This window comes from Schistocerca cancellata, chromosome 1 (genome assembly GCF_023864275.1).
Source record: "Schistocerca cancellata isolate TAMUIC-IGC-003103 chromosome 1, iqSchCanc2.1, whole genome shotgun sequence".
NCBI classification, from domain to species: Eukaryota; Metazoa; Arthropoda; class Insecta; order Orthoptera; family Acrididae; genus Schistocerca; species Schistocerca cancellata.
In genome coordinates, this window is record NC_064626.1 from 1,126,984,908 (window position 1) to 1,127,012,162 (window position 27,255).

Genomic DNA, 27,255 nt, shown 5'->3' on the forward strand with positions numbered 1-27,255 from the left:
TCTAAAGATGTTCTCGCCGCACCATTAGGTCCAGTCACTTTCAAATGATACTGTTGGCCCTGAAATTTACACTCTGCAATGGTGAAACTTTACCCCACTTCACTTCACTTCTTTGTTCCTTCCAATATAGTAATGGTTACTTTCCTCAAGTACTTCCTTGTCATATTCACTGCCATCTTCTCGGTTTCCAAATTTTCCTGCTGAACTTCAACTATGTGGTGACAATCTGTGCCCACTTTGTCTTCAAAATCCTCTAACTACATTATTATGCTCTTCAAGCAATGTATTTTAGATTTCTTCAACATGATTTGGTTTGAGGCAGTTATACATCCCTACGTAGCCTGTGATGGTCAATTATAAAGTTCCTATAAAATGTGATCAGATGCAATATATACCTTTGATACTTGATACTCAAACAGCCAGACCAGATGAGTAAACAATCCAAAAGAAAATAAGTGCATTTTACATTCTAAATTAACTTTTTATGACTTATTCAATTATGTTGACTACCAAAGAAATAAACCGTTCAAATGAAACGCGAATGGGCACTGTGTATCAAACCGAGCAATCAGCTTATACCTCAACAACTGAGCAGTCATGTCGATACCAAAACACACAACAATGAAATCGTTCAGAGAAGGGAAACTATTAGTGATAAGGCACCAGTACTGCCAATTGTCGACAAATAATTTACAGCAAATTTCAACATGTACCAATGTGAACAGCCACGACTGACAGAGGGTTATGGAAGTTGATCACAGGACTGGTAATGAGACAGTAAATATTTCATTCTGTACTATAACAATTTCATCAAAATGAATTCAGTAAGATTTTCCAGAAATGAGGTAAAAATTAGAGCACATTCCTTACACAGCCAACAGATCACTACTAGCTTTTAGAACTTTGGGACTGAAAGCAGTGCAAAAGCTAGAGGGCAAAAAATATGAGACTTTTCAAAAATTACTTACAAAAATCATCCATTATCAAAGATGCAATTGCAATTTAAACTTACCCACTAGGTGACCCCCCACCATGGGTGAACGCTGTGAGAAGGAAAGAGTGGAAATTGACCAAAAACAGCAAAACACATTCTCAGCATTTCCAGGAAGACGACATAGATGGAACAACAGTTTCATTGGTCCATATTAAAGAAAAAGTTGGAATACAAAAGCAGCCCTTTTGTATCACATACCTTTCTTCTTGATTATTCACAATGTATAACAAAAAGGAAGTTATATTAATATGCAAAATGTACAATTTTACTGGATCAAATATGCATTTAAGAGCAGAAAAACTTTTGAAAATGCCTTCCTGATGCTGTGCTATTCGTGAATGCACTGTAACACTTTCTATTTTAAGCAACTGCCACATGCACATGAAGCAGCAATTGTAAAGAGTACTCTGCTCATTTCTGGTGCATCTAACGGGGTGATGCTGGCTTCAAAGGAACATGCAGTGTAAATCTTTAGCACCATCTCCCCTTATCATACCACCATTGCTATAACTCATCCGAAAGGTGTTCCATAGGGTTTAGGTCGGGCCTCTGGGCAGGTCAGTCCATTTTAGGATTGTTATTGTCCACAAACCAGTGCCTTAGTGACAGGGTACATACATACATACAATTATGTGCATAAACCTGTACCTCAGTGACAGGGTACATACATACAATTATCGTTTCCAAAATATTCCTTTACTGTACACAGCACATGATGATGTAAAATATGTTCCATATCCTTCCGCATTTAGCCTGTTCTTTAGCACAATAAGAGGAACACACCCTAAGCATAAAAGACACCTCCATACCGCAACACCACCTCCTCTATACTTCGGTGTTGATGCTGCACATGATAGCAGCTAACGTTCTCCGTGAATTCGTCAATTCAAAACCCTTCCATCGGATTGCCACAGTACCTGTATAGCGTCATTCATCACTCCAATTCACTTGTTTCCAATCATTCACTGTTTACACTATTTCGAGCATCGTTTAGCATTGACTACAGAAATGTATGGCCTGTACAGTGTTGCTCGACAGTTGCAAACCAATCTTTTTAGCTCCCTATGCACAGCCAATGTGCTAGCTGGACTGCTCATAGCACTTTGGAAATCACATGTGAATCATTCCAAAGATTTCAATCCCTTTTTTTATAACCATCCTCTGCAACACTCCATTGTTCCTGTCTGTTATTAGATGAGAACTGACATGTCTTGGTTTAGCTGTGGCTATTCCTTTGCATTTTCACTTCACAATCACTTCACCAATAGTTGACTTGGCAGCTTAAGAAGGGTTGAAATGTCCCTGATGGATTTCTTACTCAGGTGACATCCAATGACTAGTCCTGTTTGAAGGCAGTGAGCTCACATGACTGACCCAGTCTACTGTTACTGCTCCTGTACAGAAAAAACAGCCCTCCACGGTGTGACTGTCTCTCCTGACATTTAGTGCTTGATTTTGCATTACATGGGGATGTCTGGATACTTTTTATCAAATAGTGTGTACACTCAGGTAATTGATATCACCTAATTAACAGAAACAGTCGTATCCACAGCTTTTATGAGGCACCTCAGCTGTCACAAATGTACTTAACAATTGCCATAAAAGGAAAGTCTATACAGATATATTAGGAGTTAACAACTTAACAAGTACTTACATCTGTTGGCACTTCTGGACAAGCGGAGTAAGTGCAGAACGTAAATGCTGCATTATGAGGCTCGGGTTGTTACGAGCGAGATAATGTGCAGCCTCCAAGGCCACATCATGCAGTACAAATGGACTGACAATACTATTCACGGCACATATACAAAACTGGTGTAAGTATTGTGTTCCTGAAACAGAAAGAAATAATACTCAGAATCAAGTCTGTAACAATGAAGCAAGACATAAGTATACTGGAAAAATTACTGTTTCCACGGAAATCATGAAAAGAGGAGATAGGTAGGATTAGCTAATTCCTTTCTCAGTAATACAAACACAGGAATGCAGACTTGTGTAAGCATCAACTGAGCCTTTGCTGCCCGCCCACCCCAAGTGAAATGAAATAAAGTATAGCTGAAGACATAGTGGATGAGGAAGGGCGAGAGAGGGGGGGGGGGGGGGGGAGGGAGGAGGAGTAGGAAGTAGAATGAGTAAACATGACTGTCCAATTCAATTACATATTTGGGGCAACTAAAGAAATTTGAGATATGGTAGCCTTTTAAACAGTATCCTTCATGGGCTGTTTCTGGGAGTGGTGGGAAAAAACCCTCATCATAATATTTTGTTGATTAATTATTATGTTTACCGTGTCCTAGGAAACTACACATACAGGAAACTATGTTTTTAGAAAAGCTTTATTCAGAAAAATTATACCAGCAATGAAAATTAATACAATTGAAATTCCTGGATGAAACAATACTTATTTTATACAACAATTCTGTTATGTTCTACATTAGAACAAAACAGCAGCAAACAGTTCACATGTAAATTTTGCTTTGAATTTTTAGTGAGCATTAAAGTAATCAAATAAGCGACTAAAGCCACTTCCATGACCAGATGGCAAAATCTGTTGTTAATCTTTCCCAACGTGCAATTTTTGTGCAAACAGCATAACTACAATCCTCTTATTTACTGTCCTGCATGTACTGGAGCATTATTTCATGCACCCTCATGAACTATGTCATCGCACATGTAGTTTTATCTCTCTCTCCTTGCTGTCTCTCGAGTAGTATAGAATGAGACTCGTGCACAATAATTTGTAAGTGAAGTGATGAACATTTGTAATTAAACTGTGAAAAATCACTGAGACTTGATATTTGTATCTGGTCTTAACTTACATTACAGCTTATCGTGAAAACTAAAAAAAATGAAATCTGAAATATGGTACAATGCATGCAATGATTACAATTATTGTAACAAGTTTTTTTTTCCATATTTTGAACAAGAGAAACAAACAATTTCAATGGCAAGATGAACTTACCCAGTTTCTTGGCAATACCAAGGAGCCACTTGACATCCTCACCATACGGAGGGTTGCGAGCATACTTTGCTTGCGGTCGGTCATCGTGAACTCGCCGTGCTAGTGTTTCTAGCGCCAACATACCCACACGGTATGCTGCCAAAAGGTAGCGCAACTGCACCTGTGAGTACTGCTGTTGCTGAGGCTGTTGTTGAGGCTGTTGCTGCTGCTGTTGTTGCTGCTGTTGCTGTTGTTGTTGTTGCTGCTGTTGCTGCTGCTGTTGCTGTTGTTGCTGCTGTTGTTGTTGTTGTTGCTGCTGCTGTTGCTGTTGCCTGTGAACCTATGGGAGCACCATTTTTTGTTTTACTGAATGACCCTAAGTGCTGTTGTTACAAATGCTAAGTTGGAGGTAAACATTTGTTTGAGAGCAATAACTAAAAAATAAATAAATAAATAAATAAAGGAACATAAAGCTTTCAGCGGCCTACAATAATATGACAGCTAAAAAGATTGTTTTTCTTTCCATTTATGTACTGTATATAATACGAGTAACCATAATTCAGAACATTTTATATCTTTATGCTTTCAGTAGTGAGTCTGACAAATTCAAGAACTAGATAAAACTTTTACATGATTCCTTAATATGAGTATAATAGTAACATTTGTAGCACCATAAGTGTGTTAATGTTTCAAAAAAGTTATTACTAAATTTTTCCAAGTATACAATTTTAACTCCTTATGCCTTAACAGCAGGTACAATTGCATATAATGAAGGATATAGTGTCAAATAATGTGTGAAAGAGAAATAACTTGTTGGCAGTCTCAGCAGGTATTATACATATCATATAAAATAACCATCTATACCCTAAAGTTGCATCAGGCAATACAAATAAAGGAAAAAAAGAGCACAGCAGCAAACAAAGTGCTATACTAAATTGGCAGTAAAATGAAGCTTCTGAAGATAGTAAAATTATTTAAGAAATAAATTACATGAAAACATACAGATGCACAAAACAGATTTAGTAATAAGCTATACAATATACAGTGTTACTAGCGTTTGAAAACTTTGCCACACAGCAGTCACATGAAGCTTTCAACAATAAAATACATCCAGGAAAAAATAATTTGTACCTAAGTGCGAGAGCACCCTTGCAAATCAGTCTAACACAATACTGTCATTATCATTCACTTACAGATACTAGCAGCATATGTTTTTCTTTTTATTTATTCTATGATGACTTAGAGAGTATCATGGAATCAGCTGAAAACGATAAAGGGTACAGCTGAAGTAGGTATATGGGCTTCTATAAATTAAGTAAGTTAACACTTGGAAGGACCCATAACCATTTAATATTTCAGCAAATACTAACTTCAAGGTAAGACCGACAGCTCTAACCCATTTTAAATCTGCTTTACGAAAAAATTAAGTTTTAACTAAATACTTTTATAGTTCTCAGTTCTTCATATAAATTTAGTTGCTCAAATCCAATTTGTAGAAGCCTTGGAACATCCATTTATAAAATAATGGACTGGTACTGAAAATAAATACCATAAATAACATGAAAAATAAAGAGAGAGAGAGAGAGAGAGAGAGAGAGAGAGAGAGAATATAAAGTTCAGATCCAGGACAACATTAACTTTGTTTCTGAGTGTGACCACCATAAATCACATTATTTTTAATACGACTTGTGGTCTTTCGTTTCAATTATACGAGAAGTATTACATCGAACAGAAGATTGTGCCTATGAATGTACATAAGATTTGCACAAGAATATGTTTTGACTAGGCATTAACCGAGGAGCAAACATTCAATTTCCAGCTGATGTCTATTAACTGTGTAGCAAGTTGTTTCTGTGGACAGCATTATTCATGAGGTAGTCAAAATACGTGTGATGAATAATGGTGGGGTTTTGCCCTTAGTGAGCTTGGCAATGTGAGTTAGAAGCAGTAAGATGGGAGAAGCAACAAGTTGAATTTTGTGCGACTAGATGGAAAGTGAGTGCTAGTTGCCTTTCATATGAATACAGGGAGGCATGGCAGTTGAATAGTAACAAACTGAATTTATATGACCGCTGCTACAAACAATTATAAAAGGCGACTGTCTCTGGAGACATTGGCAGTTCCCAGAGGAGGGGATAAGAGTGTACAGCTTCCAATACAATGAGAATACCCAGCAAACTGACGTGGTCTGCAAATCCCAGGAAACTTTACTGCACCGACTTACCACTAAAAACTTTCATTTGCGCACCTACCCTCGACATTTTCTCTCTTTTTCGTGCATCGTTACATTTCTCCACCCAATAAAGCAGAAATCTCTGGTTTAACATGAGGGGCATTTCATAAATAATGCAGTAGTTGGTATAGCTGTAGACTGATACAACAACAATGAAAATTACATCAGACATAATTGGGAGCTTGACGAAGAAGCACACATTTTTGGTTTTTTTTTTTTCACTGTTTACTGTAACATAAAATTGGCCACAGGTAGAAACAGACCCTGCAAGATTCTTGGATGAAGACCACAGGTCATACATCTAGACTGAAACTTCAAGCAGTAAAAACATGACCGATATCCATAGTGTGTTAAGTGAAGTTTCAGGTGAGTTTACAATGAACCAAATTAAAGTTTCACATTAGGTTAATTGTTTTCATGGTGATCATATGAGCATAGATGATAATCTATGAAATCAGGAGATGAAATCACAGTCCAAAAAAATTTTGACATGCTCTATATCAAAGCTCAAGCAAATGATGATTTTTGCTTATGATCACAAAGGAATCATCATGACAGATGTGGAACTAGTGCCACAACAGTGTATGATCTTACTTCATGCAAAACCTGCACAGAAAATGCACAAAATCAGAACTCAGTTGCTCGAGACTACGCTACTCATTCTCTGCAACAATTCTCGCCCACATATTGGCAATGCTGTAGCACAAAAACTGCGTGAATACAGATGGGAAGTGTTGCCACAGCTTTCCTACAGGCCGGACAAGAGTCCACCAAAATTTATTCCCAACGTTGAAAAGCTTAGGTGTGCATGTTGTCATCTTTCTCTGGGAGACCTTTCTACTACCATTACCCGAGCCATTCAACTGATGAACAGAATTGGTGTCCTGGATGGAATAATGGAGTTTCTGAAATGTTGGGATTCAGTCACAGAGAAGCAGAGAGACTATACTGAAGGACTGTAAAGAGAGATTTTAAAAAATAAACATGTAAGTAAAAAACGTTAGTGTGCATTATTTATGAATCATCCCTCATAGTACCACTATTCAGCATTACCAGTTGCACTTGTAAGCCAATTACAAACAATTACTAGCAATGTACCATCACCCATACACTGCCTCTAATACATTCCAATTTATTTTTCACTCACAGTGAAAGCATACAATCTATAAATACGATTAAAATTAATAGATTTTTGAAAAAAATGAAACAATATCATGCCAGAAAAACCTGCTGAGGCTGCTGCGGTGGGGACGGTGCAGGTCGGACGACTTGCTGCACGGGCATCATTGCTGGCTGCTGCTGTGACAGCTGCATCTGCTGCTGCGGCTGTTGGGGCGCAGCAGCAACCGCCATTGCGGCTGGCGTCGGGGCCCCGGCCAGCAGGACCTGAACGCCGTGCGCCTGGGTGGCAGGTGGCTGCGCCGCTTGTTGCTGTTGGTGCTGTGCCTGTTGCTGGTGTTGCGCCTGCTGCTGCTGTTGCTGCTGCGCATGTGGCAGCGGCTGTGGCTGGTGCTGGTGCTGGGGCGCACTCGCTACCATCACCGCTGCTCCGCCATTGGTTACCTTCAGATACAGAAAACTGTAAACGTATGCACCGGTCTGTATACACACTGACGAGCCAAAACATTACGACCACTCTCCGCTGTGAGACCAAATGCTGCCAGGTGTCCTCGCTGGGACGTGACATGATAAGGTAACTGTAACAGCAGCCCAGGGATTGACAGTGTATATCATTCAAGTGACGGTACAGGCCGCAAATGGGGAATCCAGTGATGTAAGCCACTTTGACAAAGGGCAGACTGCTGTGGCACAGTACCTGGGAACAAACATTTGGAAAAGACAAAGCTAATCAGCTGTTTGTGTGATGCTGTCATGAGACTTTATGCAAGGTGGTTGAAGGACAATGAAACCACAAATGGACAACAGGGTGTCAGCTGTTCAACCTCTGTATCCTGTGGTGAGGGCAGAGGTCTGCTTGCTCTGTAAAGCGGGATAGGTGGTGATCTCTGGTAGATACGACACTGGAGTATGGTACCACTGCACTTGTAATTGTTTCAGAGCACACCATTCTGTGTGCACTGTTGAACATGTGGCTCCACAGCAGATAACTGCTGCATGTTGCCAGGACCCCGTATGTGTTTCCATGTTGATGAGGATGGCAACGACGACGATGACAACAACAACAACAAAACAACAACATCATCATCAACGACAATTGTAGTCTGCACGGGATCACTGAAGCTGAACCATGGATCAATGTGAAATGTATTGCCCTGTCGGACACATTATCTTTCTTGTTATAAGGGAAACTTCTTTCCAAATGGTACCAAATCTGAAAAATTGCTAAATGAGATAACAGGTGGTGGCACTACTTAGAACCATTACCTATGTAATAAGAACTTTTATGTATGCCAAAATGTACAATACCCATTATATATTTCCCCTTAAGACTTACTGTTCATGGCAAGGAGTACCAAATCCAATCTTATTTCCTTTCCAAGAAGTACCAAATCCTGGCAGCTAATTGTTGCTCTTCTCGGTAATGACGTCACACACAATGTGACTGATATTTGTTTACACGACATTGTATGTTCTACAGAGGTGTCTGGCACTTTATTCATTGTGGGTTTTTAATTAAATTATGGAATCTGATATCTAAGATGAATACTGTGAATCACCATCCGGAACTCCAGAGCAACAGTTACCAAACTTAACAATTCATCTTCCAATAGGTACAGAATCCATTTTTATTTATGCAATAATAATTAAACAAACATACTTTGTGTAATGTGTCTCAACATCTATCGGAATATAATAAGAAAGCTATAAAATGTATTTTTATGGTAATGTGGTTGTAAAACATTTGTTTTTTTTGTCTCTCCTCTTAAATTAGATTTTATGGATTTGGTACCTTTTGGAAATGGGCTTCTCAAATGAGGTCAATGGTCATGCCAGAGTATGTTTAGGCGAATGACTGCGTGAAACATACTCTGTGTCACAGATATTGGCCAGTGGGGGCAGTAATCTAAAGCAATGTGTCAGCTGTGGACTACGTGAACAGTTCCTGTTGTTGTGAGGTAATGTGCTGGGTGAAATACCTAACTTCTCCACTTTCTCATGGAGCACTCCACTGACAGTTCACAGTGGCAGCAGCAGCAACAACAACAACAAAAGCTTAGTATCTAGTAATTGCTAAGAATGGTACTGAATAGTGTGAGAATAATAAAGAGTAGCGAATTTTTTTGTAAGTAGCTGCTATTCATGTTTTAACAAAGTAATAGAGAAATAGTTATCAGTTGCAGTGCACAAGTCGAAATTGGTTGTCAGCATACTTGGCCTTCTGTGACTTCTTCTGCCTGTTAATGTGTAACGTGGCTCAATCCACATTCCTGAAGCCTCTCCTCCATGATGGGGTTTACGGAATGTGATACATGAATAAATAAATGAGTGCACAGCCAAGTTCTCCGTAGAATTACCATATACGATAATTTCTATATCTACATCTACAAACTTACTCTGCAACCCGCCATACAGTGCATGGTAGTGGGTACCCTGTACCACTACTAGTCATTTCCTTTCCTGTTCCTCTTGCACATAGAACAAGGGGCAAAAATGACTATCTATATGCCTCTGAATGCACACTAATTTCATTATCTTACCTTTGTGGTCCTTATGTACACATATGTTGGTGGCAGTAGGATTGCTCTGCAGTCAGCTTCCAATGCCAGTTCTCTAAATTTTTCTGAACAGTGTTTCTCAAAAAGAATGTCGCCTCTCCTCTCATTTGACTTTCCAAGGAATCTCTGTAACACTCGCCTGTGGTTTGAACCTACCGGTAACGAATCTAGCAGCCCACCTCTGAATTCTTTCAATGTCTTCCTTTAATCCCACCTGGTGTGGAAGCCAAACACTGAAGTACTACTCAAGAATAGGTTGCACTAGCATCCTATGTGCGCTCTTCTTTACAGATAAACTAATTTCCTAAAATTCTGCCAACAAACCCAAGCTCACCATTCGCCTTCCATGCCATACTCCTCACATGCTCTATCCATTTCACATCGATTTGTGACGTTATGTTCAGATATTTAAAAGACGTAACTGTAGCAAGCAGGACACTACTAATGCTTTATTCGAACAGTGTGGGTTTGTTTTTCCTACACAACTGCATTAACTTGCATTTTTCTACATTTTGACCCAGCTGCTGTTCACCATACCCACTAGATATTTTTCCTGGGGCACTCCTGACGATACCCTGGTCTCCGATGAATTTCTTTGTGATTTCAGTGGTGCAAGGACTGCAAAGACTTCATAAAGGCCTTTCCAAAGGCTATTGCATAGTTACGATGTAACAGTTCAACACCAGCTCTAAACATTTACTTTCCGTAATCAGATACTAGTTTGTTAATACAGGGTGTATACGGGGACAAGGAAAAAAAATTCCCGGATTATTCCCGGATTTCTCCCGGATATCCCGTTTAAAAAATACGCTTTTTCCCGGGCGAAAATACACTTTTTCTGTGCTAACTGACAGATTTTCCGTAGATTTTCCCTCGGAACTGCAAAACTTATCAATTCTTTGAATGGTTAACGTTTTATACAATCGCGTAGAACTTCCCGAAAAAAAAAAAAAGACGGGCAGAGAAGTTTTGGAGAGACTTATAACAAAAAAAGAGACCTTTGATTTGCAGCAACATATACGTTGCATATTTTCGTATTACGAAAGTATAAATTCGAATTGCACCAAACACAGCGCGTTAGTTTGCGGAGCGTTGAAACCGAGGTTGCGATGTCATTTTGTAAGCGAGTCATATCTCAAGCCACGAGATCTCGTCAGCCGATGACAGCAGATATTCAGAGCATAGGATACGTGTTATAGTCAGCCAATAGCAAGATCACTGGTTAAATAGCGCGAACACTCAAGAGGAAAAGTTAACGGTTTACATTAATGTACACAGTACCGTATATCTACAATAAAAGCTAAGCTTTCACATGTAATATTGATCTTTTTTGCGTGTGTTATACTTTAAGATACATCACACACATGTGCCAGTAAATTTAATATTATGACATAAATGTCTCGGCTCGAAACTCTTGTAAGTGGCTGGTCCTCAAACTGTTCAGTTTCAAACGCTCTGTGGTTTAGATATCCATCCCACTTTCTCACACGTAACATAATTCATCTTGCGTAAAAAGAAATTTACTTTGAAAGTAACGCTTTTCTAACCACCGTTCGCAATACTATCCGAAGACTGTTAGAAATAGGTTCGATTTACCAGTTTCCAGAGAGCACCAGAAAACAGGCATTATTGTGCGTGTGCAACTGCAGTGGTGTAGGAAGCCAGTATGTTCGTGTTTATAAAGCACTAAAAGAGCTTATATTACACCATAAAAGAAACAGGGCATCAGAGGGTACTCCAAAGAGCATCGGAATTTCGTAAACCATACTAAAATGCATAATTCGGCTTGAAGTGCGAATTGCCTTTTGCCAGATTCACAATGAAGAATGTCCCATCTGATATTAAGCTTTTCAGTGTGGTTTTTGGGATGTAAATTTTCTCGGAGTACCAGTACTCTACGATCTCATTTTTGGTTCTTTATTATGGCATAATGCCATATATGGCAGAAGATGATAACGTGCACTTGAAATTCAGCGAAAAGTTGGAACTAGCCAATACTGTAGAATGAAACACTTCGTTTCAAGTAAAATGATTGCCTCAGCGGAAAGATTAATAAAGCCAAATTTCTTTAGCAAACTTGCTAAAATAACTTCACTGTTCTGCAAGGCGATTAATGCTTGACTGCTACTAACTTGGAAATAAAATCAAATCAGAAAACTGAAATTAATAATATATTTTTGCTCTCCATAATTATGTGAATGTATTTTTTCATTTGACTTGGGAGCTGTATATGAAGAGAAGCAGCGAAATCACTTAACGTAAACACGCGTCACGTGGAGGTTAACCCCCTCCCCACTACAACTCTGACAACTCTGTGCTAGTGTGAATCTGGCAGCTAGGGCGCGTGAGAAAAATTTTTCTCGTTTGCATCTGGCTGCTTGCTACTGCTACAGACACAGCTAACAGCCAAACTTCAAGTAGAAGGAGAAGGTAGTGCTTATACGGGAGTCAAATGCGCACGCGCACAGACCGCTGGCAACTGGTCAAACGAACCTAATGTGAACAGTTGTGACGTCATGCTCATAGCAAGCAGTTTATTGTTACGAAGAATTACAGTCTGCGCCCTACGGCCTTTGACATATTTTTGCTATTTGCAAACGTTTGTGCGTGCACGGTTTTTTGTTGTAAATTGCACATTTCCTTTGTCACTAAAGTTTTATTTTTTTCCCTCTCGTTTATATTTTATTGCTGCAGTATCATTCTCCAGTAGCAGGATACAATAACATTCTTTGCTAGAGAATCAATTCTGCAGCCAAAATTTAAAAAAAATTAACTGAAAGCTAAAACAATGAAAAATTCCCGGAATTCCGAAGAATTCCCGGGTTTATCCCGGTTTTCTCCCGGATGAAAAAATTCCCGGGTTTTTCCCGGATTTCCCGGTTGTCCCGGGTCGTATACACCCTGTAATATTTTTGTAGATTAATTTTGTACCTTACTTTCCTGTTTCTCATGTATCACGTATCATGAAATGTGAAACAGGAGTTAGTCTAGTAAGAAGTGCAGAGTGGACTGAAGATGATCATCTTTCTTCCAAGGACAATTTTATGTTACCTGCTTGAAGTGTGTTGACCAACGAATAATTTTCTTTAACCCAGATGGAAAACAAAAAATATTTATAATCAAGTTGTGTGTTTAATTAATATTTTGATTAATGTGTAAATGATTTTACTTCATTATTTATACTTAAACCTTCCTTTTTTTTAAGGGGTTTCTGGAAGAATTTCTATTTTTAATATATTCTGACAAATTAAAATTATAAGCTGTTTTACTGATATAACTTGGCTTTACCCAAGGCTTCACATGTGTATGTGTTCAACTTATATACTGAACACATTACCTCCTCCCCCTCTCAGTGTCCACCTCTTCCTCCCACCTCTATCTGTCTAACTCCTTCTCCCCTCTCTTCATCCATTTTCTCCATCCCCTCTCTCTCTGACCATATCCTCATATCCTCTTCCCCTCCTTCTTCTCCACTTGCACATCACCCCTCTACACATCCCACCTACCTTATATGTTTCCAACTCCTCCTTTGTCCATTTTCTCCTCCTCCTTGTGCTGTCCACCCCTCTTCTATCCATATCAAGCTGTCCCCAGCCATGCTCATAGACACATGTAGCCCCTGCAACACAGTTCAATACAGCGGGCCAATACTATTCGCAGTCAGTATTATTCCCACAACATGCCTGTCACGGCGGGCACTCTATATGTCAAGACCCACAAAATTGCTTCTTGCACAAATGTAGGCTGCCCTGCAAAGCAAGTCAATACTCTCACACAACATGCCTGTCATACAGGGCAGCGGCAGCATGTTTTTCTCCGTACACCTGCTCCTACTGGAGTGATGAGGCTATAAATCCCACAGTGCTGGTACATGTGAAGCTTGCTGTTTGTGTGTCCCAAAAAAGTTAACACTTTCTATTCTAAAGTGTTGTCATGTTTTCTCTGATTGTATTAAGCTGATAAGCAAGTAGTCATTTATCAAACGTTGTGGAAAGTTGCTCAGCTACTGTTGTTGTTATGTGTTGTAATGTAAGTCCCACCATTTTCATTTGACCATGCTTCCAGCTGTGCCCAATTTGGATTCTATGGTGAATGCAGTTGTAATATTCCTCTTTATCTGCAAGTGTTCTTCACCTGACGCCACTTAGAACATTTGTTTCTGACACCAAATTTTCTTCCTCTGGACAGTTGTTTGTGGTCTCCTTTTCATGAATTGCTATTTACTTAGCATTAGTGTCATACTGTGTGTGAACCAATTATGAACTGTGATCTTCCAGAACTGTGCACCTCAACTGTCATGACTGCAATTTGAGTCCATTATGTATCGCTTCAATTTATTCTTCTTGCAGCTTTTACAATATAAACATACTGAATAACAACAATGTGTTATCCTCTCAGCTCCCACGGCTGAATCGGCAGAAATCGGTTCTCTTGGGGCTGACAGTGTGCTTCGCATTTGTTGTCCACTCTGAATATCAAGAGTGCTGTCAAGCAGTAGCTGCTTTAGCACTGATGTTGACTCTCTTTGTTTCATTTGTTGTGCCACATTTTAAGTGTTCTTTCCAGAAATCTTTATGTCAGAATTCATTTGTTTCCTGTAGAAATGCATACTATATTGCTGAGTATGTTGTCCATATATAAAGCCAGTTTAATTTTGACATTTGGATTCAGATGAACTGCTGTTTAAACACGGTAATCCAAGAAAGCATGATACACAGGATACATTCCTATGGTCAGCAGCTAGATGAAATTTGATGCCTACTCATCACAACAACTACAAACTCCCCCCACTCTTTTTCACCGCATTTAGCCACGCAGATAACACTGCATCCCATCTCAAACTTTTGAAATCAAAGACAACTCCTACATTAAGTTACTACCCAGTGTAAAAATACTGACCTCTGAAAGTAAAGCGTTATCTGTGAATGGAGGGACACCCTGTATATTTCAGAGGACAAATTTGGGAAAAAACCACTTCTTATAGTTCAACAATGGAAACTCCAGGTTGGAATATCAACAATGTAGGAAAAGATGAGTTGCAGACAGGCAATAAAAAGACTACTAAACATGTACGCTTTCAGTCAGAAAGCCTTGTTCTGAAATACACACACACACACACACACACACACACACACACACACACACACACACACACAAGAAAATGCAGTTCACAGACACATAACCACTGTCTCTGACAGCCATGGTGTGTGTGTGTGTGTGTGTGTGTGTGTGTGTGTGTGTGTGTGTGTGTATGTGTGTGTTTTGGAAGAAGGCCTTCTAGCCAAAAGTTTGTGTGTTTAGTAGTCTTTTCGTTGTGCCTGTCTGCAACTCAACATCTTTGCTATATGACGAGCAGCATCCTTTTCAAATACTGCCGTTATTCCAGCCTGGATTTTCCTTTCTCCAATGTAGGAAAAGGTAGACTGCTATTTACCATGACACGTTAAGTTGCAGACAGCCACAAGCAGAAGACACTTACATACAAGGTTTTGCTCACAGCCTCCATCATAAAAAGAAAGAGAAACAAATACTTATGCATCTCACAGTCTTTAGGATCTGGTTAGTATCGTATGCTCTTCTAGGAGGACAGAAGCTGGTCCGAGGTGCCAGAGTTGGTGGTCATGGGTACATGAGGTGTGCTTGTCTATGAGAATGAATAGTGTGTTTTTCTATCTCATTTCCTGACAAAGGCTGTGGCTGAAAGCTTATATGTGTCTTTTAATTGATCCTGTCTGCAACTTAATGTGTCGTTTTCGTGGTATGTAGCATTCTATCTTTTCCTACGTGGTTGATATTCATTTTATAGTTGGGTAGATATGGGAACATGACATTACTTATAAAAGTTATAATAAAGATAAATCTTCAGATTATTTTCAATTCTTTAGTCCTATACTTCTCAGAGCCTTTATGATGTGGTTAATGCTGTATGTTCTTGTAGGACGACAGCAACTGGTAACTCATCAGACAGTTCTTTCATTTCTTGGTGAAATATGCTCACTATTTTACATACTTGAATTTAGCATATTTCGTGACAGTACTCACTTTTCCGTGGATGTTTATAAGATGATATTTAACTTTTTTGTGTTGGCTTCAGTTGTCCAGTGAAAGTGTGATTCCATAATGCTGTTTCGTCGGCTGCAGAAATGTCCTAGTTCAATGCGTTTGCCTCATTTTTGGTGCTTCAAACACCATTTTTCTGAATGTGCTTCCTTCTTTATGTTTATACAAAAAAGTAGTAGAATAACTCATTTTTACTGGTCACTTGCAAATTGTTATAACGGGAACCTGTACATTGTTCCACCATCACACACCAAGTGTTCACTGCCGACTGACTACGGTCAAAGACGACCCCAGCGTCAAAGACATTTCACACAACACACAAGCTTCCAATTGTAACCAGTCTCTTTGATATTATTCGTAACATCTACTAATATTCATCACATCTACTAATATTCATCACATCTACTAATATTCATCACATCTACTAATATTAATCAATATGCTGTCACTCTCGGAACATATAAGCAAATTAGCATAAAATAAGGCAAATTACAATTCACAAAAAATATTCCGACGACAATATAATAAAACATTTACAACCTTCCTTATTAGATTTGGTATTGACAAATCCAGTAGAAAATAACACATCTCCCAGATCCATTACATTGGGAAAAACTAGACTGTTTTATCCTTACAACAGAATGATTCACTACTACAAATGGAAAGCCAGAGCGAGAAAGAGTGAAGTACCTGCTGAATGGCAGCCGAATATACATGGTGGTGCGGAGCTGCTGGAGTGCCCGTCACAGCAACACGGACACCCACGGCACCAGCGGTTGTCGGTGCCGGAGCCAGTGTTACAGCAGTACCATAGTACTGCAGAGGGGTTGGAGCTCCAGGTGGTGCTGTGGCAGCAGCTCCTCTGTGCTGCTGGAAGGCAGCAGCAGCTGCGGCTGCTGCCGGAGGCTGTGCGAGATACATCTGCAAGTGGGGGGGAGGTGGCAAGGCGACCGCTCGTGGGTGGAACGTGTGGGCGCGGGCATGGTTGTGTCGGTGGTGGTGCACGAACCCGTAGGGCGCGACAGCGGCGTACGGCAGTGGAGCCAGAGTCGTCACAGGATGAGGCGGTGGAGCCGGGTAGGGCGGGGGCACAGCTGTAGTCACAACAACTGCCGTCGCGGTGGCTGCAGCCGCATGCTGCGCCTCTACGAGGGCTACCAGGCCTTTAGGATCCAACTGCAGGGGCTCTGGCTGCACTTCGGCCTCAGTAGGCTGGTCTCCTGTGCCAGGGGAGTGCTGCCGGCAATGAGGGGGCCATCAGGACAAATAAATGTGATGCAACAGCAACACCGAGAATCACTTATCCAGGAAACAACCCAACCATGAAGCGTACTGATGTTGCAACTAGCATAAAGACAACTCTGTGGGAAACTGGCAACAACTGCCAAAAGAAATTAAGAATATGGTAGGTTACAACCACACATACATTTGACAAAGTGCACAAAAATTTGTTACTGAATAACACTCGATTGTAACATCAAAGTTGTTATTCATCTTTACATTCCACCTCAACATTCATGCAGGTGATGAAACAGAAATATTTCAGTAATACTTTACATCAATCATTTTATTCTGTATATGGTGTTAATAAACAAATACAGTATTGTGAATGTATAAGAATAAAGTCATAGTGAAATCAGCTGACTGATTAAAACTGTGCTGGACTGAGATTCCACAATTTGCCTTTCTTAGAAAATGTCAATATAGTTGTGGGATTTTGATGGGTTACGATCCCAAAATCAAACACTTTCACTTTATATTTCGATCGATACAAGTGTGTATTTAAGTACAAGCATCTACACGTGTATATACAGCAAGTCGCATAAACAGACTGAATCATCTCAAACTTTTTGTCCAAAGAACTTGTGAGCAGAGAGAGAGTCCTCATTTGTGGGTCGATGTTTATATCGATGCCACACAGCCAGCCCCCCCCACCCCCACCCCACCCCCACAGTACGGAGTATTTGTGATTATACCTGGAAGGAGGGGGGGAGGGTGCGGCAGGGGGTAGTGTTTGCGTTGTATTCAAGGATGTCCTGGGGTCCGGGACAATTGGTACCTACATGTCATCTGGCAATGAAGTCGGTGGTGGAACACGAAATCATAGGTCCATCACCAAGTCCTGCAGACAGCGTGGTCAGGCGAGGTAACGGCCAGCTCCAGAGAGAACTGGTGGGCCAAAATTGGAGAAGAACCAAAGTGCGGAGAGAAGATTCAACTCTCGCTGAGAGGAGAGATGAAGGCACATAGAAGGGCGGGTTCGCAGTGTTGAGGGAGTGCGGAACACTGTAGTACCTCGACTTCCAGTGCTCGTCTGATAATGTAGGGTTCGAGTCCATCAGAAGGCCAAGGAAGTGGTCATTATCTATTACCAGCGAGACATCTTCCACGCAGTGGGGCGGAACTGAGGAGTGAAATGCGATCACAGGAGGGTCGACCTCGGAGTGGGTTGGAAAACCCGCGAACGGAAAGTCACTTGAACTGTCTGGGAAATCAGCAGATGAAGAGTCACTAGGGCTGGACACCGGTGAGGGACCATGGGCCTGAGTGACTTGAGCCATATCATTCAAGGAGCCCTAAACATGGTGGGGGTCTAGGTCGTCAGCCGTGTTGGGGGAGTGTGTTGCCAGAGCATCAGAGTTCAAAAATGCAGGTTTGACCCGATGCAGTGAAACTGTCTATGGGGTATCCTTGACGAGAATGTTGCATGTTGAATCCCCACGTAGCAGAACTTTGAAGGGGCCCTTGTAGGTGGCTGTAAAGGTTGGTGTACGGTGTCATCCCGTAACATGATGGGGAACAGTCTCGAAGAGAAGTGGGCATGTAGCAGACCTGCGGGGTATGGCTAACCAGTGGATAGAGACATATGTGTTTGAAATGCGTACACAAGCGGCTAATAAAGTCTGGAATGGGAAGGGGTGGGCACATCCTCCTGAGCCATGCGTGGGACTAGTTCACCTGGAAGGAAGGGGTTCTCCCCGTAAACCACCTCAGAAATGGTGCCCTGGATGTCTGGTTTGTGTGTGGATCTCAACCCTAAAAGGACCCAAAGTAGAACTTCTGAGCGAAGGAAGTTATGGCATGTGAGGGTGGTCTTTAAAGTGCGATGCCACCGTTCCACCAAATTGTTGCTCTGGAGTGGTACAAGGTAGTGTGGATTTTGTGGATACCGCACATGCAATACAGCAAAGTGAACAAGGATAACTCGAATTGCCAGCCTTGGTTGGTTGTGATTGTGGCTGGACAGCTGAACCTGGCCATGCAAGAGGAAATGAAACCTTTGGCACCGTCTCGGCTGTGATGTTAGGCAAACATGTGGCTTCCACCCATCGGGACAAGTGATCAATAGAAGACAGGATGTATCTAAAACCTTCTGACAGTCGAAGGGGTCCGATGACATCAATGAAAGTGCCTGAAACATTCTGGAGGAATGCAAAATTTAACCAGTGGGCGGACCATAAGGCGGCCGACTTTGTTGCACTGGCACGGGATACAATTCCGAGCCCACATCTAGCAGTCTCTTATGATATGTTTCCAGGGTCTGGTCCACAAGGAGTGCTTGGGTGCCCTCGTCTGTTGCCTGAAGAGTAGCTACATTAGACAAATCAATGATGCTGGACACTGCATTGACATGTGTGTGTGTGTGTGTGTGTGTGTGTGTGTGTGTGTGCGCGCGCGCGCAAGGGGGGGGGGCAGTGATATTATCCGCGTTCTGGACATAGCGGATGTCTGTCGTAAAATGAGACACCAAGTCGAAATGGAGGAAAAGACGAGGGGACGAATCCTCTGGAGGATATAGAGTGTGTGTCATTCAATGTTGGGGCGGAAATTTTTAACAGCCTTGTAGGTGGCCAGGAGCTCCCTGTTGGAGGCAGAGTATTTCTTCTGTGCAGCAGACACCTTTTTAGAGAAGTAGTGCAGGGGTGAGATGTTGTCACCAGACAATTGTGGCTCCCACTGCCATGTCACTAGCGTCCGAGGTAATGAATAGTTTGGCCAAGGGAAGGGGTCCGGGTGGGCGAGTGTCACAGCCCGGGCCAGAGAAACCTTTAGTGCCTCGAACGCTTCGAGCACTGCTTGCCAGACAGTGCATCTGTGAGAGGAGCTTGTACTGCAGTTGATGAGGGTAAGTGACAGCAGTAGTAGTTTATGGTGCTGAGGAATTGGTGCAGTTCTTTTTAAGTTGAAGGGAGTGACATAAAAGAGATGGCCTGCACAAAAGCTTTTGGAGGTTGTATACCGTTGACAGCTACTGTGTAGCCTAGGAATGTTACAGGCATCTGCCATAATTGTAACTTATCTTCGTTGACCTCTACACTGTTCGACTCCAAGGCCTTCAGTACCATGGATAAGTGATGCTCGTGCTCCTCGGGTGTCTTACTGGAAATGAGTATGTCGTCCAGGTATGTGAAACAAAACTCGAACTTTTGTAGGATGGAGTCAAAATCATTGGCATGTCTGGGCAGCAATTTTAAGGCCACCTAGCGGCATGATAACTGCAGTCTTGGGTATATCCTCCAGTGCCAAGGGTATCTGGTGGTAGACACGTTTACAGTCAATTACACTGAAGATGGAAGCGCCGGATAACATGTGGGAGAAGTCATTGATGTTCAGTATTGGGTAACTGTCTATTATGGTTCTCGTGTTTAAATGCCTGCAGTCTGCAAAGATGCGAAATGAGCCATCGTGTTCTTTGATTGCTCGGAGGAGTGAAGTCGACAGAGAAGACGCAGGCAGAGCCTTCGATGTAGGGTTTAAAGACACGTCTGCGCCGGTGTCGATCAAAAAATTGAATTCCGAAGAAATGTCAGTTACATGCAATCGGAAATTGGGAAAAACGGGGGAATGTACGGAGTGCAGTTTAGGGAACGCCTGTCTGATCCCCCGCAGGGTTCGGCGAGTACCGTGGCTTGCCAACAGCGTTTGGGAGCTGGCAAGGTGATATACACTTCTGTGCTGCAATGCCAAAGGCCTTGTGATACCAGCAGTATGGGTGAGCTGGATGTGGCAGAGGCAGAGACTTATCAAGAGGGAATGGCTTATCATCGGTTGCTTCGGGTAGGTGTACTGGCATTTACAGGGTGTGTGCCACCCGGGAATATTCGGAGAGCGGGGAGTGTGAGCACAGGCCGCCAATTGTCATGGAGGATGGAGCAGTGGAGCAGGCCCTGCCCCTACCAGCAAACGGGCGAATCTCCGGTGCAGGCATACCAACATGTGCCAGAGGACACGGAGGTTGGTGCTGTTGCAGGAGAGAGTACAACTGATTGGTGACCTGTAAGCGCTATCAATTGACTCAAAGGAATGTGGCAGCAGCTGTATCTGGAGACTGGTGGGTAGCTTAGCAGACCACACCGTCCAGAGTGTTATATCCAGCGTAGTTTGCTCACTGGCCAGCAGCCATAGGCGGTGCAAGAGTTTCGACCGTGTCCAGCTCCCAAGGTGTTCTTCGGATAAAATTTTTAGGATGAGCTCCTGAGGGAGGAGGGGGGGGGGGGGGGGGGGGGGGCAGGCGAGGCACTCAATAAGCATCTTCTTGGCGAAGTCATACTTCAGAACTGGTGGCAGAGAGAGGAGCAGGTCACAGATCAGGTCCGAGTGGTCATGAAGGTGGGTCATGAGGCACAGAAACATGGAGCTCTCATTGGAAATGTGGCGTGACTCGAAAATGTGCTCTACCAAAGTGAACCATGACACAGGGTTGTCTTCTGACAGTGGCAGTAACTTCGGTGGGCATCCAGGGGGAGGAGACTGAGGAGAATTAGGAACCTCTGGGAACACCTTATTGTCTTTGAGAGCTGCAAAATCCCGTTACGGCCAGGGAATGGTAGCACAGCAGCCTGGTGTGGCAGGCGCAGACGGTACCATGGAACGAACAGGCGGAAGGGCAGCAGGAGCCGGGGCCCCCAGAACTGATACACCGGCCAGGGCGTTGCACTGAAATGTCAAATTTTTTATGAGAAAACATGGAAGGCCATTGCGGCATGCACAGTCAGTGCTGTGGAAACAGCGATGGGGTTTACAGCGGGAACTTGAACCCTCTGTGTGAGCATGAGTGGTAGAGGGGGGTCAGATTGTGAATGTGTGTGACATGAATTAAAATCCACGACACACAGCAGGGGCAAAGTTTGTTTTGCAGTGATTTACATCACCAGATAGGGGTGGGGGTATGCGTCCATCGGTTGCACAACACTAGCAGCAGGCGCTGGCCCATAAACTGAACGTACACTATATGGTCAACCACATGTGAAGAAGTCCTGGCGACTGCCCGTGGTGCACATATGTCCTTGGGAGTCATAACAGGTGCGGAGGACAGCTGATTGAAACATGTCACACATTCTGGTAATGAGGACGATGCACACAGCACCACAGTAACCGTCACAGGAGAACGCTGTGAATGAATATTCAGCTGTGGAGGCAACCTAACCTGTGCGTTCGGATTATGATCGCAAGAAACACTGTTCTGAATATCGTCTGAGTTGAATTGCACCTGGGAACAAACACAATTCGGCGATACAAATCCTGAGTCCATTGTTCTGGCCGGATGTGCAGCAAACAGCCGTTGTGGTGAGACAAATGTCTCATGTGACGTGGGTGTAGTATGTGGATTGTAGTCAGCAGTAGAAAATCCAGTCATGGGGTCACCACAGTGGGAATGTGATGGGTTACTATCCCGAAATCAAACACTTCCACTTTATGCTTCAATACAGATGCATATTTAATAGAGATGTATATTTAATAAGTACAAGCATCTACACGCGTATAAGTTGCATTCACAGACTGTATCATCTCAAACTTTTTGTCCAAAGAACTCGTGAGCGGAGAGAGTCCTCATTTGCGGGTCATTTTTATATCGACGCCACTTAGTGATCTGATCACAACCTGCAACTGGATTCGAAACTTCTGTTTATCAGAGCTCTCATCTACCATTTTACTTTTATCTTTCAATGATGAACGTACAGCTGTGAGGCAACTTATTTCCCCAGGCAATGAGTTGGATTGCCTAATTTTTATTTTTCTCTGTCTTTCCATCACATTTTCCATTGCTTCATTATTATTTTCATATTATGCAAGACTAATTTTAATTCAATCATATAATTAATTCTCACATAATGGCACACTGATGCGTCATAATGTGAGAATGTGAGACATATCTAAATAAAACGTTTTCTGTTTTATTAATATACGCACCTTATTAACTACTTTTTTTATGAAGTTACAGGAAAGCTAATTTTTTCATGATGTAACACAATAGTCAATTTCAATGTTTCCTTCTTTGTTATCAAAAATGGATTATAATTATTTTTTTCTTGTTGCTTCTCTCACAATGATTCCTAGTCAAAATTCTTTAAACTTCCGATTTCAATTGCCCACTGCCCAAATCCCAATTGCAGCAATTTTGTTTGACAGATTTCATTTCAAAAACTGAGCAAGAGTCAATGGAGACTGATAATGGACACGTTTGGTGAAATTAATTGACTGCTGTATGTAACTATTTTCATTTTCTGTTTCAACACAACAGCACCATTTTTGCAAAGCATTCACCATTCATCAACATTCAAACTTACATTCTTTGGGTTCAGAAACTTACATTTTTTCTACATGTACAAAAATGAGAAGGTTAGAAGAATGTTCTCTGCCCTTCCTATAACACGAGCTTGGCCCACTACTCCTCCATCAACCCATACTGGTAAACAGGAAGTACAATAGCTTTTTCTTCTCTTTCCATTTACTACTTCTCTTTTCATTTACTTCTTCTCGGAAGCCCATTATTCAGTTGTTTCCTCTGTTTTTCCATTCCCTCCTCTTTTACAAGGTGGGAGAATTTATGCTGAACTGAGAGCCAACAATGGGTAACATGACTTGTCCACACTCTCTTATGTTAATAGCAAAGAATTATTGCTACTCTCATGATCAGACTTATAATGTTCTTTCTCTATACTTCATGGCAATTTAATATACATTATGACCATGGAGAAAAGATAACAGACAGCACTAAATTTTCATTATCAGCCGCTAGCAATGTTTTTTGCCCCAAAATACCTCATTACTGCTTAAGATTTCCCTTTTTATGAGCAGCCCAATGCTCCAATTATATTTTACTTGTTAATTACGTAATGTCAACACCACATCAATAGTGACCTCAAGCACTCATCCCTGACAGGTTTTAACAAGACAATAACCAATATCAAAAATAAATGACACAGAAAAATGTTACAGTAAGACAGAAAAATTTGTGATAAACAAAACAAAAGGAAAAGAAAAGGAAGAAAAGGCCTGCCCTCAAAGAGAAATTGATGACAAAGAGTATATGCAAAAAAAAAAAAAAAAAAATAAAATATACCTGAACACAGAGCCCCTAATGTCAGTTAGTGTGAAATGTGTTGACAGCAAACACAAATGTGAAAGATGCTGCAAGGGAACAAAACATCAAAGAGGGATATTACCCTCATTGTTTATTTGTATCCTCATCTAGTTGGGCAGTATATGATACCTTTCTTATACCTAACATCAGATATCAGCTGTAACTGAGGTCTTTTAGTTTTAAATGCAAGCAAAAAAATATCTCAAGACACTATGACTGGCTGTGCTGCCAACCATCAAATGACACACAGTTCCGTAAGCTTTTTGGTATCACAAACCCTTATTTTTTTTCACTCCTCCATTTATTTTCCCACAGTTTGAAATGGTGGTTTTAACATGCCACATATTTCTAAGATGAAAGAAAACAGTATTGTATGTAAAAACCTATGTTACATACCTTCATGTAAAGTTCGTACCAGTGCTTTGCAACCTGAAACAGTACTTCAGGATACACACCACCACCTTTTGCCGCATTTTCAACAGTAAGACAGGACTGCTCGAGCATCTGATCGCTCTGCTCCTTGCACTGAAATTAAAAAGAATATTTTGGAGTTTTCACTATGACATCCGACGTCTCGCCCAAGAACCATATATACAACATGTCCGCCGGGAAAGCCTCAAGCAACACATAAAAAGAGCATATTTTCTATAAGACTGAAGGACACTGGGATAGATGATGCACGCCTGCATACTCGCAGATAACATTTGCAGGTGGGTGTCATCTAGCCGGCTTATGGTGCAAGTTTGGATTACCAATATCAGTTGTGTATGTAATTTTTTACTACTTTTCACCCCGAGATGGCTTTCTCTCACAATCAGCTTTGTATTGAGAATATTCTCTGTCTTGTATCTGTGAAACAATGGCAGTTCCCACACTTGTTTACGAAAGCCAAAGCATCCTAGAGTCACTGCTCATGACGTCACAACATCTTGTATGTAGTGCTGTCACTAGCTGTCATCCTCAGTGAGTCATCCTCAGCACTTCGGGCCTTGGTCACATGACTCCTGTGTTGTTCTTTGTGTGTTTTGTATGTCGTGTATATGCATCTGTATACTTATTTGTATAGTAATAATATAATAGAGAATTCTGATTATTGAGAATATGAATTTGTATTTTTTTGAGGTGACTTTTTTGTGATGGAATAATGTCTGCAAAATTAATAAGCAATGAAAAAAGAAATCGTTTCTTCTTCTTACCTAAAGTTCATCTTACAATGTTATGTATTGGTTATGTGTGTTCCTAGTATGCCATATTTCCCTACATAGATTCCTGGTTTGGCAAAAGATAAATTGTGCTGAAATACTGAGGCTTATTAAATGAGGACACATTCATTACGGAATACTTTATTTACATTTGTCGAGTTGCTATATGAAATCTACATCTACATCTACATTTATACTCCGCAAGCCACCCAACGGTGTGTGGCAGAGGGCACTTTACTTGCCACTGTCATTACCTCCCTTTCCTGTTCCAGTCGCGTATGGTTCGCGGGAAGAACGACTGTCTGAAAGCCTCTGTGCGCGCTCTAATCTCTCTAATTTTACATTCGTGATCTCCTCGGGAGGTATAAGTAGGGGGAAGCAATATATTCGATACCTCATCCAGAAACGCACCCTCTCGAAACCTGGCGAGCAAGCTACACCGCGATGCACAGCGCCTCTCTTGCAGAGTCCGCGACTTGAGTTTGTTAAACATCTCCGTAACGCTATCACGTTTACCAAATAACCCTGTGACGAAACGCGCCGCTCTTCTTTGAATCTTCTCTATCTCTTCCGTCAACCCGATCTGGTACGGATCCCACACTGATGAGCAATACTCAAGTATAGGTCGAACGAGTGTTTTGTAAGCCACCTCCTTTGTTGATGGACTACATTTTCTAAGGACTCTCCCAATGAATCTCAACCTGGTACCAGCCTTACCAACAATTAATTTTATATGATCATTCCACTTCAAATCGTTCCGCACGCATACTCCCAGATATTTTACAGAAGTAACTGCTACCAGTGTTTGTTCCGCTATCATATAATCATACAATAAAGGATCCTTCTTTCTATGTATTCGCAATACATTACATTTGTCTATGTTAAGGGTCAGTTGCCACTCCCTGCACCAAGTGCCTATCCGCTGCAGATCTTCCTGCATTTCGCTACAATTTTCTAATGCTGCAACTTCTCTGTATACTACAGCATCATCCGCGAAAAGCCGCATGGAACTTCCGACACTATCTACTAGGTCATTTATATATATTGTGAAAAGCAATGGTCCCATAACACTCCCCTGTGGCACACCAGAGGTTACTTTAACGTCTGTAGACGTCTCTCCGTTGATAACAACATGCTGTGTTCTGTTTGCTAAAAACTCTTCAATCCAGCCACACAGCTGGTCTGATATTCCGTAGGCTCTTACTTTGTTTATCAGGCGACGGTGCGGAACTGTATCGAACGCCTTCCGGAAGTCAAGAAAAATAGCATCTACCTGGGAGCCTGTATCTAATATTTTCTGGGTCTCATGAACAAATAAAGCGAGTTGGGTCTCACACGATCGCTGTTTCCGGAATCCATGTTGATTCCTACATAGTAGATTCTGAGTTTCCAAAAACGACATGATATTCGAGCAAAAAACATGTTCTAAAATTCTACAACAGATCGACGTCAGAGATATAGGTCTATAGTTCTGCGCATCTGCTCGACGACCCTTCTTGAAGACTGGGACTACCTGTGCTCTTTTCCAATCATTTGGAACCTTCCGTTCCTCTAGAGACTTGCGGTACACGGCTGTTAGAAGGGGGGCAAGTTCTTTTGCGTACTCTGTGTAGAATCGAATTGGTATCCCGTCAGGTCCAGTGGACTTTCCTCTGTTGAGTGATTCCAGTTGCTTTTCTATTCCTTGGACACTTATTTCGATGTCAGCCATTTTTTCGTTTGTGCGAGGATTTAGAGAAGGAACTGCAGTGCGGTCTTCCTCTGTGAAACAGCTTTGGAAAAAGGT

At 41.6% G+C, this 27,255-nt stretch overlaps 1 protein-coding gene across 2 annotated transcripts in view; it reads right to left on the reverse strand.

The window, feature by feature from the left end:
• Positions 1–27,255, reverse strand: part of LOC126092532 (zinc finger SWIM domain-containing protein 8 homolog) — a 503,186-nt gene that overhangs the window by 17,814 nt on the left and 458,117 nt on the right. The window contains exons 19-23 of one of the 2 annotated variants that reach the window (XM_049908174.1): positions 24,664–24,792; positions 16,593–17,138; positions 7,393–7,728; positions 3,954–4,272; positions 2,649–2,823 (exon numbers count right to left, since the gene is read on the reverse strand). In XM_049908174.1, coding sequence (XP_049764131.1) covers positions 2,649–2,823; positions 3,954–4,272; positions 7,393–7,728; positions 16,593–17,138; positions 24,664–24,792 — 1,505 coding nt within the window. Of the gene's footprint in view, positions 1–2,648; positions 2,824–3,953; positions 4,273–7,383; positions 7,729–16,592; positions 17,139–24,663; positions 24,793–27,255 lie in introns of both variants that reach the window. The other variant, XM_049908164.1, reaches the window with a different exon arrangement.